Source organism: Sinocyclocheilus grahami, unplaced genomic scaffold (genome assembly GCF_001515645.1).
Source record: "Sinocyclocheilus grahami isolate Dianchi unplaced genomic scaffold, SAMN03320097.WGS_v1.1 scaffold8.1, whole genome shotgun sequence".
NCBI lineage: Eukaryota > Metazoa > Chordata > Actinopteri > Cypriniformes > Cyprinidae > Sinocyclocheilus > Sinocyclocheilus grahami.
This window is the reverse complement of record NW_015505187.1, coordinates 1239198-1251420: the sequence shown is the minus strand read 5'-3', so window position 1 is coordinate 1251420 and position 12223 is coordinate 1239198. Positions and strand designations below refer to the sequence as shown.

Genomic DNA, 12223 nt, shown 5'->3' with positions numbered 1-12223 from the left:
GGGGGGATTAAAACACTAATATGAAATATAATCATATTTCTTTCTGACACACATAAAACTTTTTATTAAAATAACTAAAAGGAAATAAATGAATTAAATAAAGGAAATAAATAACAATACTTAAAACATTTCCTTGCACAACTAAGCTAGTTGAGATCATTTTTACTTATTCACTAAATCTATATATCAGTGCAATTCATCACTGTAACACATAAAACATCAAATATTTGACCTTTCTGCCATAGATGCATGTTGATCCTTGGATTAAAAGTGCAGCCTCTGCAAAGTTCATCATGGTTTTCCCTCCATCAAATGAAATGGTCATCAGGTCCAGCTGTCAAGACAGACAACAGCAACAACAACATGATACTTAGGCTAGAAAATGAAGCTTTAAATGAATTATGGTGCTTCATGATCAGTCCGTCTGTGTTTTCTCACCTCCTCAAGATACTCTCCAAGCTGGCTGGCCAGGTCAATGTCCCAGTTCTTGGTGAGGTCTCGCAGGGGCTGCAGCAGATGGGCATATCTCGTCTCTGCAGAATCCATGACCATGTATTTCCAAAATACCCTGCAAATAATATTTCAAATCATTTATAATTCACACTTACAATTAATTAGCATCCCCCAAATATATATTAAGAACGATTTAAGACAACACTGCTTAATTTTGAAAAGAAAAAATGGGCATGTTGTATTTGATTTAATAAGCTGTGTTTTACTATGGTACTGTACTGTACAGTCAAAGATAAAACCAAGTTTAAGTTAACTCGCACTCGAAAGAAACAATTATGTCGTTGTTACTGAATCACAGTTAACGTTAAGTGATTTGCTAGCTGTCTAGTAACTAACGTTACACGCATAATAAATAGATCAGTATATGAACATTACCATTAAATGTAAAGTGGTTTTATAACCAATCGGAATCTCTGTTAAACTGTAAGCTATATTGAATTTAAACCGGTTAAACAGCAGTAACAGCTTCACAGCACTGAAGCTCCAGCGCGACGATCACATAACGTTATAACTTAAATATCAATATGCTCACCTTTAGTATGCGAATAAGCAACGGGTTCTGTCTCTAAATTGTGCAGAAAAATAAAATCTACTCTTTGGGGAAAATCCGCGCGTACGTCGTTTTTGTTTTTGCCGCGTGCGTGCGTGCGTGACGTGCCACCGGAGCCACTGGGCAGCTAGTGGACCGCTGCCCTCTGCCGGCCTGGAGGCGGATCGTCTGTATCCTCTTTTCCACTGCGTGCTACGACTCGGCTCGGTACGGCTCGGTTTGCGTTTCCACTGCAGTTTAGCATCGCTTTAGAATGGGCGGGATTATTCACATGTCGTTATAGTTGCGCCGCCTCTACTGCTGCGACTCCTAAAAAACCTTTTCATTCCGCGTCGCCCCATCAAGCTCCCGCTGGATCCGCTCCTCTGTTATCAACGAGAGGAATGTCTGTACTTCCTCAACAGGGGGAACAGCCACTTTTTGTTTGTTAAAAAAAGGTGCGCTCGTTCAAAACAGTTGCGTTCGATCCTTCGCTGGCTGTGCTGATTTAAATCTAGCGCTTCTTTTGTGTTTGTGTCCCAAGTTCAGTGACGCAGGTAGTGACGATTTTCTCCGGCCAATCAGTGATCAGCAGAGTTTATACGTCACGTTTTGGTAACGGTACGCTTGGAACCTCAACCGAGGCGGTACTAAAAAAGTACCAGGTACCAGGTGCTGTACCCAGTGGCAAACCCCCCAAAAGTGAACCGTACCGAGCCGTACCATGCAGTGGAAAAGCGCCATATGTTTCCAAAGAGTCTAGTGAAAGTCTCAGGAAGACCACAGGTAACTAATTTGGGCTTCATTAGGATATGCTTTATTTTTATATAATGCTTAGTATAATAATACAGAGGGAACTTAAATATAAGGTGGTCAGACAATTTAACAAAAACTTAAGTCAAATGGTTTATAAAAATTAATAAATAAAATAGTAACAAATCTTTGCAGTTCACAAGAACTTTTTCATTATTTTATTTATTTTCTATCTAGCGGGAAAACTAACGTAAACTTGACCTCATCCAGAAGAGGTCACTATAAGGCAGACAGACAAAAAAAATTCAGCTCAATCCCACAGATGTATAACCAGGATAAAAGTGAACAATTACAGTACAAAATATTAAGATTATTGAAAGATTATATTTCATAGCATTTCATTCATTTTGTTCTAAAACGTTTTTTATTGGGTTTTAAATGTGTTACAAATTAATTCAACACAATCCCTCAACCCTGACCTAATATTCCCCACAATTTACATTTAGATATATAGCAGACGCTTTTATCCAAAGCAACTTACAAATGAGGACAATGGAAGCAATCAAAATCAACAAAAGAGCAATGATATGCAAGTGCTATAACAAGTCTCAGTTAACTTAATGCAGTACACGTAGCAAGTTATTTTTTTTAATCATACAGTGGGGAAAAAAAGTATTTAGTCAGCCACCAATTGTGCAAGTTCTCCCACTTAAAAAGATGAGAGAGGCCTGTAATTTTCATCATAGGTATACCTCAACTATGAGAGACAAAATGAGAAAAAAAAATCCAGAAAATCACATTGTAGAATTTTTAAAGAATTTAGACAGAGGAGCCTCTTAAAGAAGTTGTTACAGGTCTGTGAGAGCCAGAAATCTTGCTTGTTTGTAGGTGACCAAATACTTATTTTACCGAGGAATTTACCAATTAATTCTTTAAAAATCCTACAATGTGATTTTCTGGATTTTTTTTCTCATTTTGTCTCTCATAGTGGAGGTATACCTATGATGAAAATTACAGGCCTCTCTCATCTTTTAAAGTGGGAGAACTTGCACAATTGGTGGCTGACTAAATACTTTTTTGCCCCACTGTATAATAAAAAATGAAAAAAAAAAATAGAGCAAGCTACTGTTAGAGGCCTTTTTTGCTTTTGTTAATCAGAAGTCAGAAGTCAGAATTATAATTATATAATAAATAAAAAGAAAACAAATAGATAGAATGCAAAAAGACTAGAGAAGGCTCAAAGGCTCCCGTTGAGCAGCCAGAGGTGCAGGGCCCATAGGTCGGGCAGGTAAGGAGTGGAGGACAGAGGAGCCTCTTAAATAAGAAGTTACAGGTCTGTGAGAGCCAGAAATCTTGCTTGTTTGTAGGTGACCAAATACTTATTTTACCGAGGAATTTACCAATTAATTCTTTAAAAATCCTACAATGTGATTTTCTGGATTTTTTTTTCTCATTTTGTCTCTCATAGTTGAGGTATACCTATGATGAAAATTACAGGCCTCTCTCATCTTTTAAAGTGGGAGAACTTGCACAATTGGTGGCTGACTAAATACTTTTTTGCCCCACTGTATAATAAAAAATGAAAAAAAAAAATAGAGCAAGCTACTGTTAGAGGCCTTTTTTGCTTTTGTTAATCAGAAGTCAGAAGTCAGAATTATAATTATATAATAAATAAAAAGAAAACAAATAGATAGAATGCAAAAAGACTAGAGAAGGCTCAAAGGCTCCCGTTGAGCAGCCAGAGGTGCAGGGCCCATAGGTCGGGCCGAGGATGCCATATTGTCCTGTTCGCTTGAGAGAAGAGATCCTGTCTCAGCGGAACAGGCCAAGGGGCCGCTATCAATAGCTGAGTTAGTTCCGATAGCCACAGCTGGTTCATGCAAAGGGGGGCCACCAGGAGAACCCTGTGTTCTCATTCCCTCACTCACCTGATTACCTGTGGGATCAGAGCGATCGGGGGAAAAGCATAAAGAAGGAGGTTGGGACAGTCGTGGGCCAACGTGTCCCTGGTCTTTGAGAAATAGATTGGGCAGTGAGAGTTGTCTTCTGAGGCGAAGAGGTCCACCTCGGCCTCGCCGAAGATCTCCCAGATTCTCTGAACCGTCTGCGGATGGAGCCTCCTCTCCCCTGAGGGGACATTGCTCCTTGATAGCATGTTCGCTCCTTGGTTCAATTTGCCCGGTATATGCGCTGCGAGCGCAGGTTGGGTTGAGCCCATTCTAAGAAACGCTCTACCAGAGTGAAGAGACGCTTCGAGGAGAGGCCTCCCTGGCGATTTATGTAGGACACCTTTACCTTTATTTATATAGCGCTTTTAACAATACAGATTGTGTCAAAGCAACTGAACAGCATTAATTAGGAAAATAGTGTGTCAATAATGCAAAATGACAATAGTAAACACAAATTTTTCAAAGACAATTCCAGAGTTTGGGAGCCAAATGTGAAAAAGCTCTACCTCCTTTAGTGGACTTTGCTATCCTAGGTACTACCAAAAGTCCAGAATTTTACGACCTTAGGGAGCGTGATGGAGTGTAGCGTTTGACACCACAGACATGTTGTCCGATCGGATTAGCGCATGGTGCCCCTTTAAGACTGGCAGGAAGAACTGACAGGCTCGACATACTGCTAGCATTTCCAGGCAGTTGATGTAGAAGCCCTTTTCCACCTTCGACCAGTGGCCGAAAGTCAGTATGCCCTCGCACAGCGCCCCCCAACCTGAGTTGGAGGCGTCTGTCATGACAACTGTCCTTCTGCAAACCATCCTCATGGCCACGCCCTGTTCCATCCAGCGGGAGTTCTTCCAGGGGGCCAGGGCCGACACACATGGGATGGAACCCGTGGTTTCAACCAGCGCTGAAGGGGGCGCATACGCAGCAGACCCAACTGTAGCGCTGCCGATGCTGTTGGGTTAGTCTATATTTGACCCAACATTGGGTTGAAACAACCCAGCATTTTTTAGAGTGTACCACCATGAGGCCCAGCATCCTTTGAAATGCTTTGAGAGAGTCCAAAATTGTTCCCAGGAACGAAATTCGCTGGCTGGGGAACAACGAGCTCTTGGCAAAATTGACCCTGAGTCCCAGGCACTCCAGGTGGCTGAGGAGGAGGGTCCTGTGTGATATTAATTCTGTCCCTGACTGGGCCAGAACGAGCCAGTTGTTGAGCTAATTGAGAATGCGGATTCTCATCTGTCTCAGAGGGGAGAGAGCCACGTCCATGCACTTCGTAAAAGTGCAGGAGGCCAGGGACAGCCCGAAGGGAAGGACCGTGTATTGATAAGCCACTCCCTTGAAGGCGAATCTCAAGAATCGCCTGTGACGGGGGTCTATCTGGATGTGAAAGTATGCATTTGCGCGAGGATCTGTTTCAGTGTAATCGTCCTGAACGACCTCTTTATGAGGGCGTGATTCAGGTGTCTGAGATCAAGGATGGGCCGGAGGCCACCATCTCTTTTGGGGACAAGGAAGTAACGGCTGTAGAAGCCTGACTCGTTCTGGGCTGGAGGAACCATTTCCACAGCTCCTTTTGCCAGAATATTCATCACCTCTGAGCGCAGGACGTGAGTGTCCTTGCTTTGCCCATCTCGACACCCCGGGGATGGCCTGCCAGGCCTCGGCCCGTGTGGCGAGGGGTTGAATTAACTCGGGTGACTGGCCGCACGGGGGCAGAACACTTATGAGTAATGGAAGAGGAAGTTTGCTCTCTTTTTGAAAGTGTTTTATTTTTTCCGCTATCACAGCGGTTGAATGCTTGGGCGCATGAACGGACCCATTGTTTGCACAAAACACATTTCCCTCTGTACCCGGAGTTGAACAGGGTGTCAAGAGATGTAAGAGGCTGCTTGAGGGGCGGTCCAGCCGTAGCGAGATCTGACCCCGACCTCTTCCTGTCTCGTAGATCAGGATGACGCCTGAGGTGGCAGGTCCAACGCAATCTTGGGTCGGGGTCCCTGGCGCTTAGGAAGAGGGTAGCGTTTGGCTGAGCTAGAGCGTCCCTGCGTCTGCTGCGCTTTAGCGGACTGAACGGTGGGGGCGGCAGGTCCTGGTTTCGTGGGCTGCGGAGTTGGCGCAGACTTAGGGCGAGCAGAGGCAGCAGCGGAGCTGGAGCACTTAGGCGGGAAATGTCGCATAGCCTGGGAAGATTTCTGTGCCTCCGTGAAGCGCTCAGCGAATCCTTCGACCGCTGGGCTGAAAAGGCATTTGGGAGGGACTGGAGCATCGAGGAAGGGGATCTTATCCCCATCCTTAATCTCTGTCAGCGTCAGCCACAAATGGCGCTCGAACACCACAAGGATGTCCATTGATCTCCCGATTGCCTGGGCGGTGGTCTTGGTGGCGTGCAGAGCCAGGTCGATTGCGCTCCTCGGATCCCTGAGGGTAGCAGGGTCCAGGCCAAACTCATCGGAGGATGCGAGGATTTTGGCCTGGAAGACCTGGAGGACCGCCATTGAATGACGCGCCGAAGCCGCCTGTCCAGCTGAAGTGTAGGTGTGTCCAGCGAGAGCTGAAGAGGTCCTACACGGCTTGGATGGGTGAGCGGCCTTTGCTCTCCAGCCGATGGGCGTGGGCGGGCAGAGATGCGCTGCCACTGACTCATCTAGTGGAGGTGGCTTATCTTACCCCTTTTCTTCAGTGCCGTCGATGGAAGTGAGGGCGGATGAAGAAGCAGTACGGAGGCGGGCAGAGTAGGGAGCGCGCCATGATCTGGTGAGCTCGTCATGGACCTCCGGGAAAAACAGAGAGGAACGCTGACGAGGGGCCTGGCGGCGCCCCTGCATTCATCCAGACGGCTGCGAGAGTGCTCCTCTGGCGGAGACCACTCTAAACCCAGCTCTTCAACAGCTTTGGAGAGGATACGGAGAAGCTCGGCATCCATCCCGTCTTTGGTGGCGCTGGGCACGGACAATGGTGAGTGGGTGGGGTCATTCACTGAGCACAACAGCTCCTCTGCATCCTGTCATCAAGCAGCTCGTCCTCAGTGTCTTTAATCTAGATTTAAACAGAGAGAGTGTGTCTGAACCCCGAACGTTATCAGGAAGGCTATTCCAGAGTTTGGGAGCCAAATGTGAAAAAGCTCTACCTCCTTTAGTGGACTTTGCTATCCTAGGTACTACCAAAAGTCCAGAATTTTACGACCTTAGGGAGCGTGATGGAGTGTAGCGTTTGACACCACAGACATGTTGTCCGATCGGATTAGCGCATGGTGCCCCTTTAAGACTGGCAGGAAGAACTGACAGGCTCGACATACTGCTAGCATTTCCAGGCAGTTGATGTAGAAGCCCTTTTCCACCTTCGACCAGTGGCCGAAAGTCAGTATGCCCTCGCACAGCGCCCCCCAACCTGAGTTGGAGGCGTCTGTCATGACAACTGTCCTTCTGCAAACCATCCTCATGGCCACGCCCTGTTCCATCCAGCGGGAGTTCTTCCAGGGGGCCAGGGCCGACACACATGGGATGGAACCCGTGGTTTCAACCAGCGCTGAAGGGGGCGCATACGCAGCAGACCCAACTGTAGCGCTGCCGATGCTGTTGGGTTAGTCTATATTTGACCCAACATTGGGTTGAAACAACCCAGCATTTTTTAGAGTGTACCACCATGAGGCCCAGCATCCTTTGAAATGCTTTGAGAGAGTCCAAAATTGTTCCCAGGAACGAAATTCGCTGGCTGGGGAACAACGAGCTCTTGGCAAAATTGACCCTGAGTCCCAGGCACTCCAGGTGGCTGAGGAGGAGGGTCCTGTGTGATATTAATTCTGTCCCTGACTGGGCCAGAACGAGCCAGTTGTTGAGCTAATTGAGAATGCGGATTCTCATCTGTCTCAGAGGGGAGAGAGCCACGTCCATGCACTTCGTAAAAGTGCAGGAGGCCAGGGACAGCCCGAAGGGAAGGACCGTGTATTGATAAGCCACTCCCTTGAAGGCGAATCTCAAGAATCGCCTGTGACGGGGGTCTATCTGGATGTGAAAGTATGCATTTGCGCGAGGATCTGTTTCAGTGTAATCGTCCTGAACGACCTCTTTATGAGGGCGTGATTCAGGTGTCTGAGATCAAGGATGGGCCGGAGGCCACCATCTCTTTTGGGGACAAGGAAGTAACGGCTGTAGAAGCCTGACTCGTTCTGGGCTGGAGGAACCATTTCCACAGCTCCTTTTGCCAGAATATTCATCACCTCTGAGCGCAGGACGTGAGTGTCCTTGCTTTGCACTGAGGTGGGGACCACGCAGCTGAAGCGCGGGGGTCTTCGAGCGAATTGGAGTGAATATCTTCTCACTTTATTATCCCCATAACCCATCTCGACCCTCCGGGGATGGCCTGCCAGGCCTCGGCCCGTGTGGCGAGGGGTTGAATTAACTCGGGTGACTGGCCGCACGGGGGCAGAACACTTATGAGTAATGGAAGAGGAAGTTTGCTCTCTTTTTGAAAGTGTTTTATTTTTTCCGCTATCACAGCGGTTGAATGCTTGGGCGCATGAACGGACCCATTGTTTGCACAAAACACATTTCCCTCTGTACCCGGAGTTGAACAGGGTGTCAAGAGATGTAAGAGGCTGCTTGAGGGGCGGTCCAGCCGTAGCGAGATCTGACCCCGACCTCTTCCTGTCTCGTAGATCAGGATGACGCCTGAGGTGGCAGGTCCAACGCAATCTTGGGTCGGGGTCCCTGGCGCTTAGGAAGAGGGTAGCGTTTGGCTGAGCTAGAGCGTCCCTGCGTCTGCTGCGCTTTAGCGGACTGAACGGTGGGGGCGGCAGGTCCTGGTTTCGTGGGCTGCTGAGTTGGCGCAGACTTAGGGCGAGCAGAGGCAGCAGCGGAGCTGGAGCACTTAGGCGGGAAATGTCGCATAGCCTGGGAAGATTTCTGTGCCTCCGTGAAGCGCTCAGCGAATCCTTCGACCGCTGGGCTGAAAAGGCATTTGGGAGAGACTGGAGCATCGAGGAAGGGGATCTTATCCCCATCCTTAATCTCTGTCAGCGTCAGCCACAAATGGCGCTCGAACACCACAAGGATGTCCATTGATCTCCCGATCGCCTGGGCGGTGGTCTTGGTGGCGTGCAGAGCCAGGTCGATTGCGCTCCTCGGATCCCTGAGGGTAGCAGGGTCCAGGCCAAACTCATCGGAGGATGCGAGGATTTTGGCCTGGAAGACCTGGAGGACCGCCATTGAATGACGCGCCGAAGCCGCCTGTCCAGCTGAAGTGTAGGTGTGTCCAGCGAGAGCTGAAGAGGTCCTACACGGCTTGGATGGGTGAGCGGCCTTTGCTCTCCAGCCGATGGGCGTGGGCGGGCAGAGATGCGCTGCCACTGACTCATCTAGTGGAGGTGGCTTATCTTACCCCTTTTCTTCAGTGCCGTCGATGGAAGTGAGGGCGGATGAAGAAGCAGTACGGAGGCGGGCAGAGTAGGGAGCGCGCCATGATCTGGTGAGCTCGTCATGGACCTCCGGGAAAAACAGAGAGGAACGCTGACGAGGGGCCTGGCGGCGCCCCTGCATTCATCCAGACGGCTGCGAGAGTGCTCCTCTGGCGGAGACCACTCTAAACCCAGCTCTTCAACAGCTTTGGAGAGGATACGGAGAAGCTCGGCATCCATCCCGTCTTTGGTGGCGCTGGGCACGGACAATGGTGAGTGGGTGGGGTCATTCACTGAGCACAACAGCTCCTCTGCATCCTGTCATCAAGCAGCTCGTCCTCACTTCCCCCAAATGAGATCAGGTCGCTTGCACCAGCAGAGGGACGCTGATCAGACCGGGAGAAAAGGACAGGGGAATACTCTCTCTGGGGTGAAAGTGAGGCACACGGGATCTGGGCCGACGTGGGCACGCTCGCAGCTGGTCGCTCGACCCCTCTGCCCGGCTGTTTTTTCCTCACAGGTCCCTGGGAGGAAGGAAATGGGAGGGTGCGAGGGGCGGAGTCGCTCTCTGAAAAGAAAGCAATCCGTGAGCGGAGAGAGGCGAGACTGACGCTCTCACAGTGGGAACAAATAGCTCCCGTGAGCGCAGCTTCCGCATGGGATTTCCCCAAGCTGCATGGGATTTCCCCAAGCAGGAAACGCTCCGTTTTTTGGCCGTCATGGGCGTGCAGGGGAGACCCGCACGGCGTGGCATTTTTTTACTCTTTTAGAAGTTCTTTTAATATCGCCAGATGGTGGCAGGGGAAACGGACCAGAACTGCTGTGTCGCTGGAGCGGTGGAGATTCAGGTCAGCCGTGCTGAGAGGTCCCGATTCCAGCTGCGAAGGCGTGTCAACGGCGAGTGGCTTCGGATCAGCTTGAGGACGTAGAGTCGTCACTGAAGGAGAAGAAATTTGAGAATCCTGTGGCGAACGCCCGCTTATATAGCCAGATGCCCCGCCCATTCTGGCGGGCATCTCTGCTGCCTAGCCATTGGATCGTTTTTAATACATTGCACGAACCAATGGCCGTGCAGTTTCACTGTGTGAATGAAAAGGCTTCAGTTCAGGAGAAAAATGTTTTTTCCCATATGCGTCTAGCAGACACAGTATGAGTGTATTATCGAAAGGGAACAAGCAGTTAGTAAATAAATAGAGTGCACATCTAAAAGGGGCAAGTTTTTTTCAATTACTGTAATGCTGACCATTTACATAAGATAATTGAAAAAATGAATGTATATAAATATGTACACACATTCACTCAGTTATGCACATGTCTACATGCCAAAAAATAAACAAATAAACTGGTTTTGCATCAATTTGGCTTAACAGGGATATTTAGTCAATAATAGTGTATTATTTAGAACAATCTAAATAATTAATGAAGGGGTGCCAGATCTTTTTTTTTTTTTTTTTTCAGATCCTCTTTATGATTAGTCCATCTGATCTTGCAAGGCAGAGGCAAGATATTATATCTCTGATCCACTGGATGTAAATGGGTGGAACAGCATCCTTCCACTTTAGTAGTATTGCTCTGCATTCAAACAAGGAAGAAAAGGCAAGGACTTTACCCATTGATGCTGATAACCATGAGTCTTCTGGGGAAACACTAAATAATGCAACGAGAGGATCTGGTAACATGCGCTGGAGAACTGCTGAAAGAGGCTTAAATTCAGACCACCAGTAGTTCAGAACATGTGAACTAGTAAACCCTTAGCACATTGACAGCTATTACGCATACATAGGTAAATTTGGGCTCATTTGACTTTTGACATATAAGCGTAATGACTAAAATGAGTGCCAAGCCAAGCACACATCAATGATGACTGAACCCGCTTGAGGACACATGCAGGCCCATGTGTCATCTGAGCCTAATCTGCCAAGAGCTTCTTCCTAGTTGTATCTAAAGAAGAGGATGCTCAACCACAATTTTATTTGTTTTAAAGCAGCAACTAATTGGTTTATAAACACAAGTAACATGACACGTCCATAAAACTAACAAGCATATCAATTGTCTTCATAAGAGTGTGAGCAAGGTCATCTGAGGCATCAGACTTACAGTCAGCTCTGAGCGCTGTGTTAAATGGATAGTGCAAGCAGTTGACAGTAGCCACTGACTTCCATATAGAAATAAATACTATGGAAGTCAATGGCTACAGTCAACTGTTTGGTTACCAACATTCTTTAAAATACCTTATTTTGTGTTCAACAGAAAAAAGAAACTCACACAGGTTTGGAGCAACATGATGGTGAGTAAATGATGACATAATTTTCATTTTAGGGTGAACTATAACCCTTTAATCCACAGTTGTCTTTATACAAGGATAAGATTTAAGGATCTATCTATCTGTCTGTCTGTCTCTCATCTGTGTTTTGGATATTCAGGTAGTTTATTGTGGTTTTTACACAAACACAAATGTCAAAATTATACAGCTTCTTATATTTTGTTTTGTTATATGTTGGCAATAAATTCCTGGTTTAAGGTGGCACTTGTCATGCTGTGACTGGCTCAGAGGAGTTCTGTAACACACATATCTCGAAAAGTAACAACTGTAAATTTCTTTAAAACCTGTACAGATTCTACAACAGATTCTATTTTTTTTTAAAACCATGCCCATCACAGATGTTTTATAAAGAAATAAACATTTTATTACAGAAATACAACAAAGAACGAATAATAAACAATAAAATAGATTTGGGGTGTGCTATATTGAACGTATTGCAGTATATTTCGTCTGTCCCTTGCATTCCATTGCTGGTTGTGATATTAGGCCTTTATGTAAAAAAAAAAAAAATTACAATTTACAATTAGTTTTCTAATGAAAACATCCTTATAGGAAGACCTCAATGTAAAAACAAACAAAAATTAAAATTAAAAATTAAATTAAAATTAAATAATTACATGCAGCGTGGATTGTGATATAAACATGTGTCTGGCAGATCTCAACAAAACAAACAAATAAACAACAACAAAATAGCCAGTTGGCACGACCTTAAGAGAGCGCTCGCACATCTGACCACGTGATACGATTCCTGGAAAGTTCCT

General features: G+C 46.6%; 1 protein-coding gene across 1 annotated transcript in view; it reads right to left on the bottom strand.

The window, feature by feature from the left end:
* The window catches only part of LOC107590292 (condensin-2 complex subunit H2-like), an 8150-nt gene extending 6839 nt beyond the window's left edge, over window positions 1-1311 (bottom strand). Inside the window, exons 1-3 of the mRNA XM_016279004.1 lie at window positions 1046-1311; window positions 439-568; window positions 233-334 (exon numbers count right to left, since the gene is read on the bottom strand). Of these exons, the coding sequence (XP_016134490.1) occupies window positions 233-334; window positions 439-552 (216 nt within the window). The 5' untranslated portion in view covers window positions 553-568; window positions 1046-1311. The remainder of the gene's footprint in view (window positions 1-232; window positions 335-438; window positions 569-1045) is intronic.
* Between the last annotated feature and the right edge of the window lie 10912 nt (window positions 1312-12223).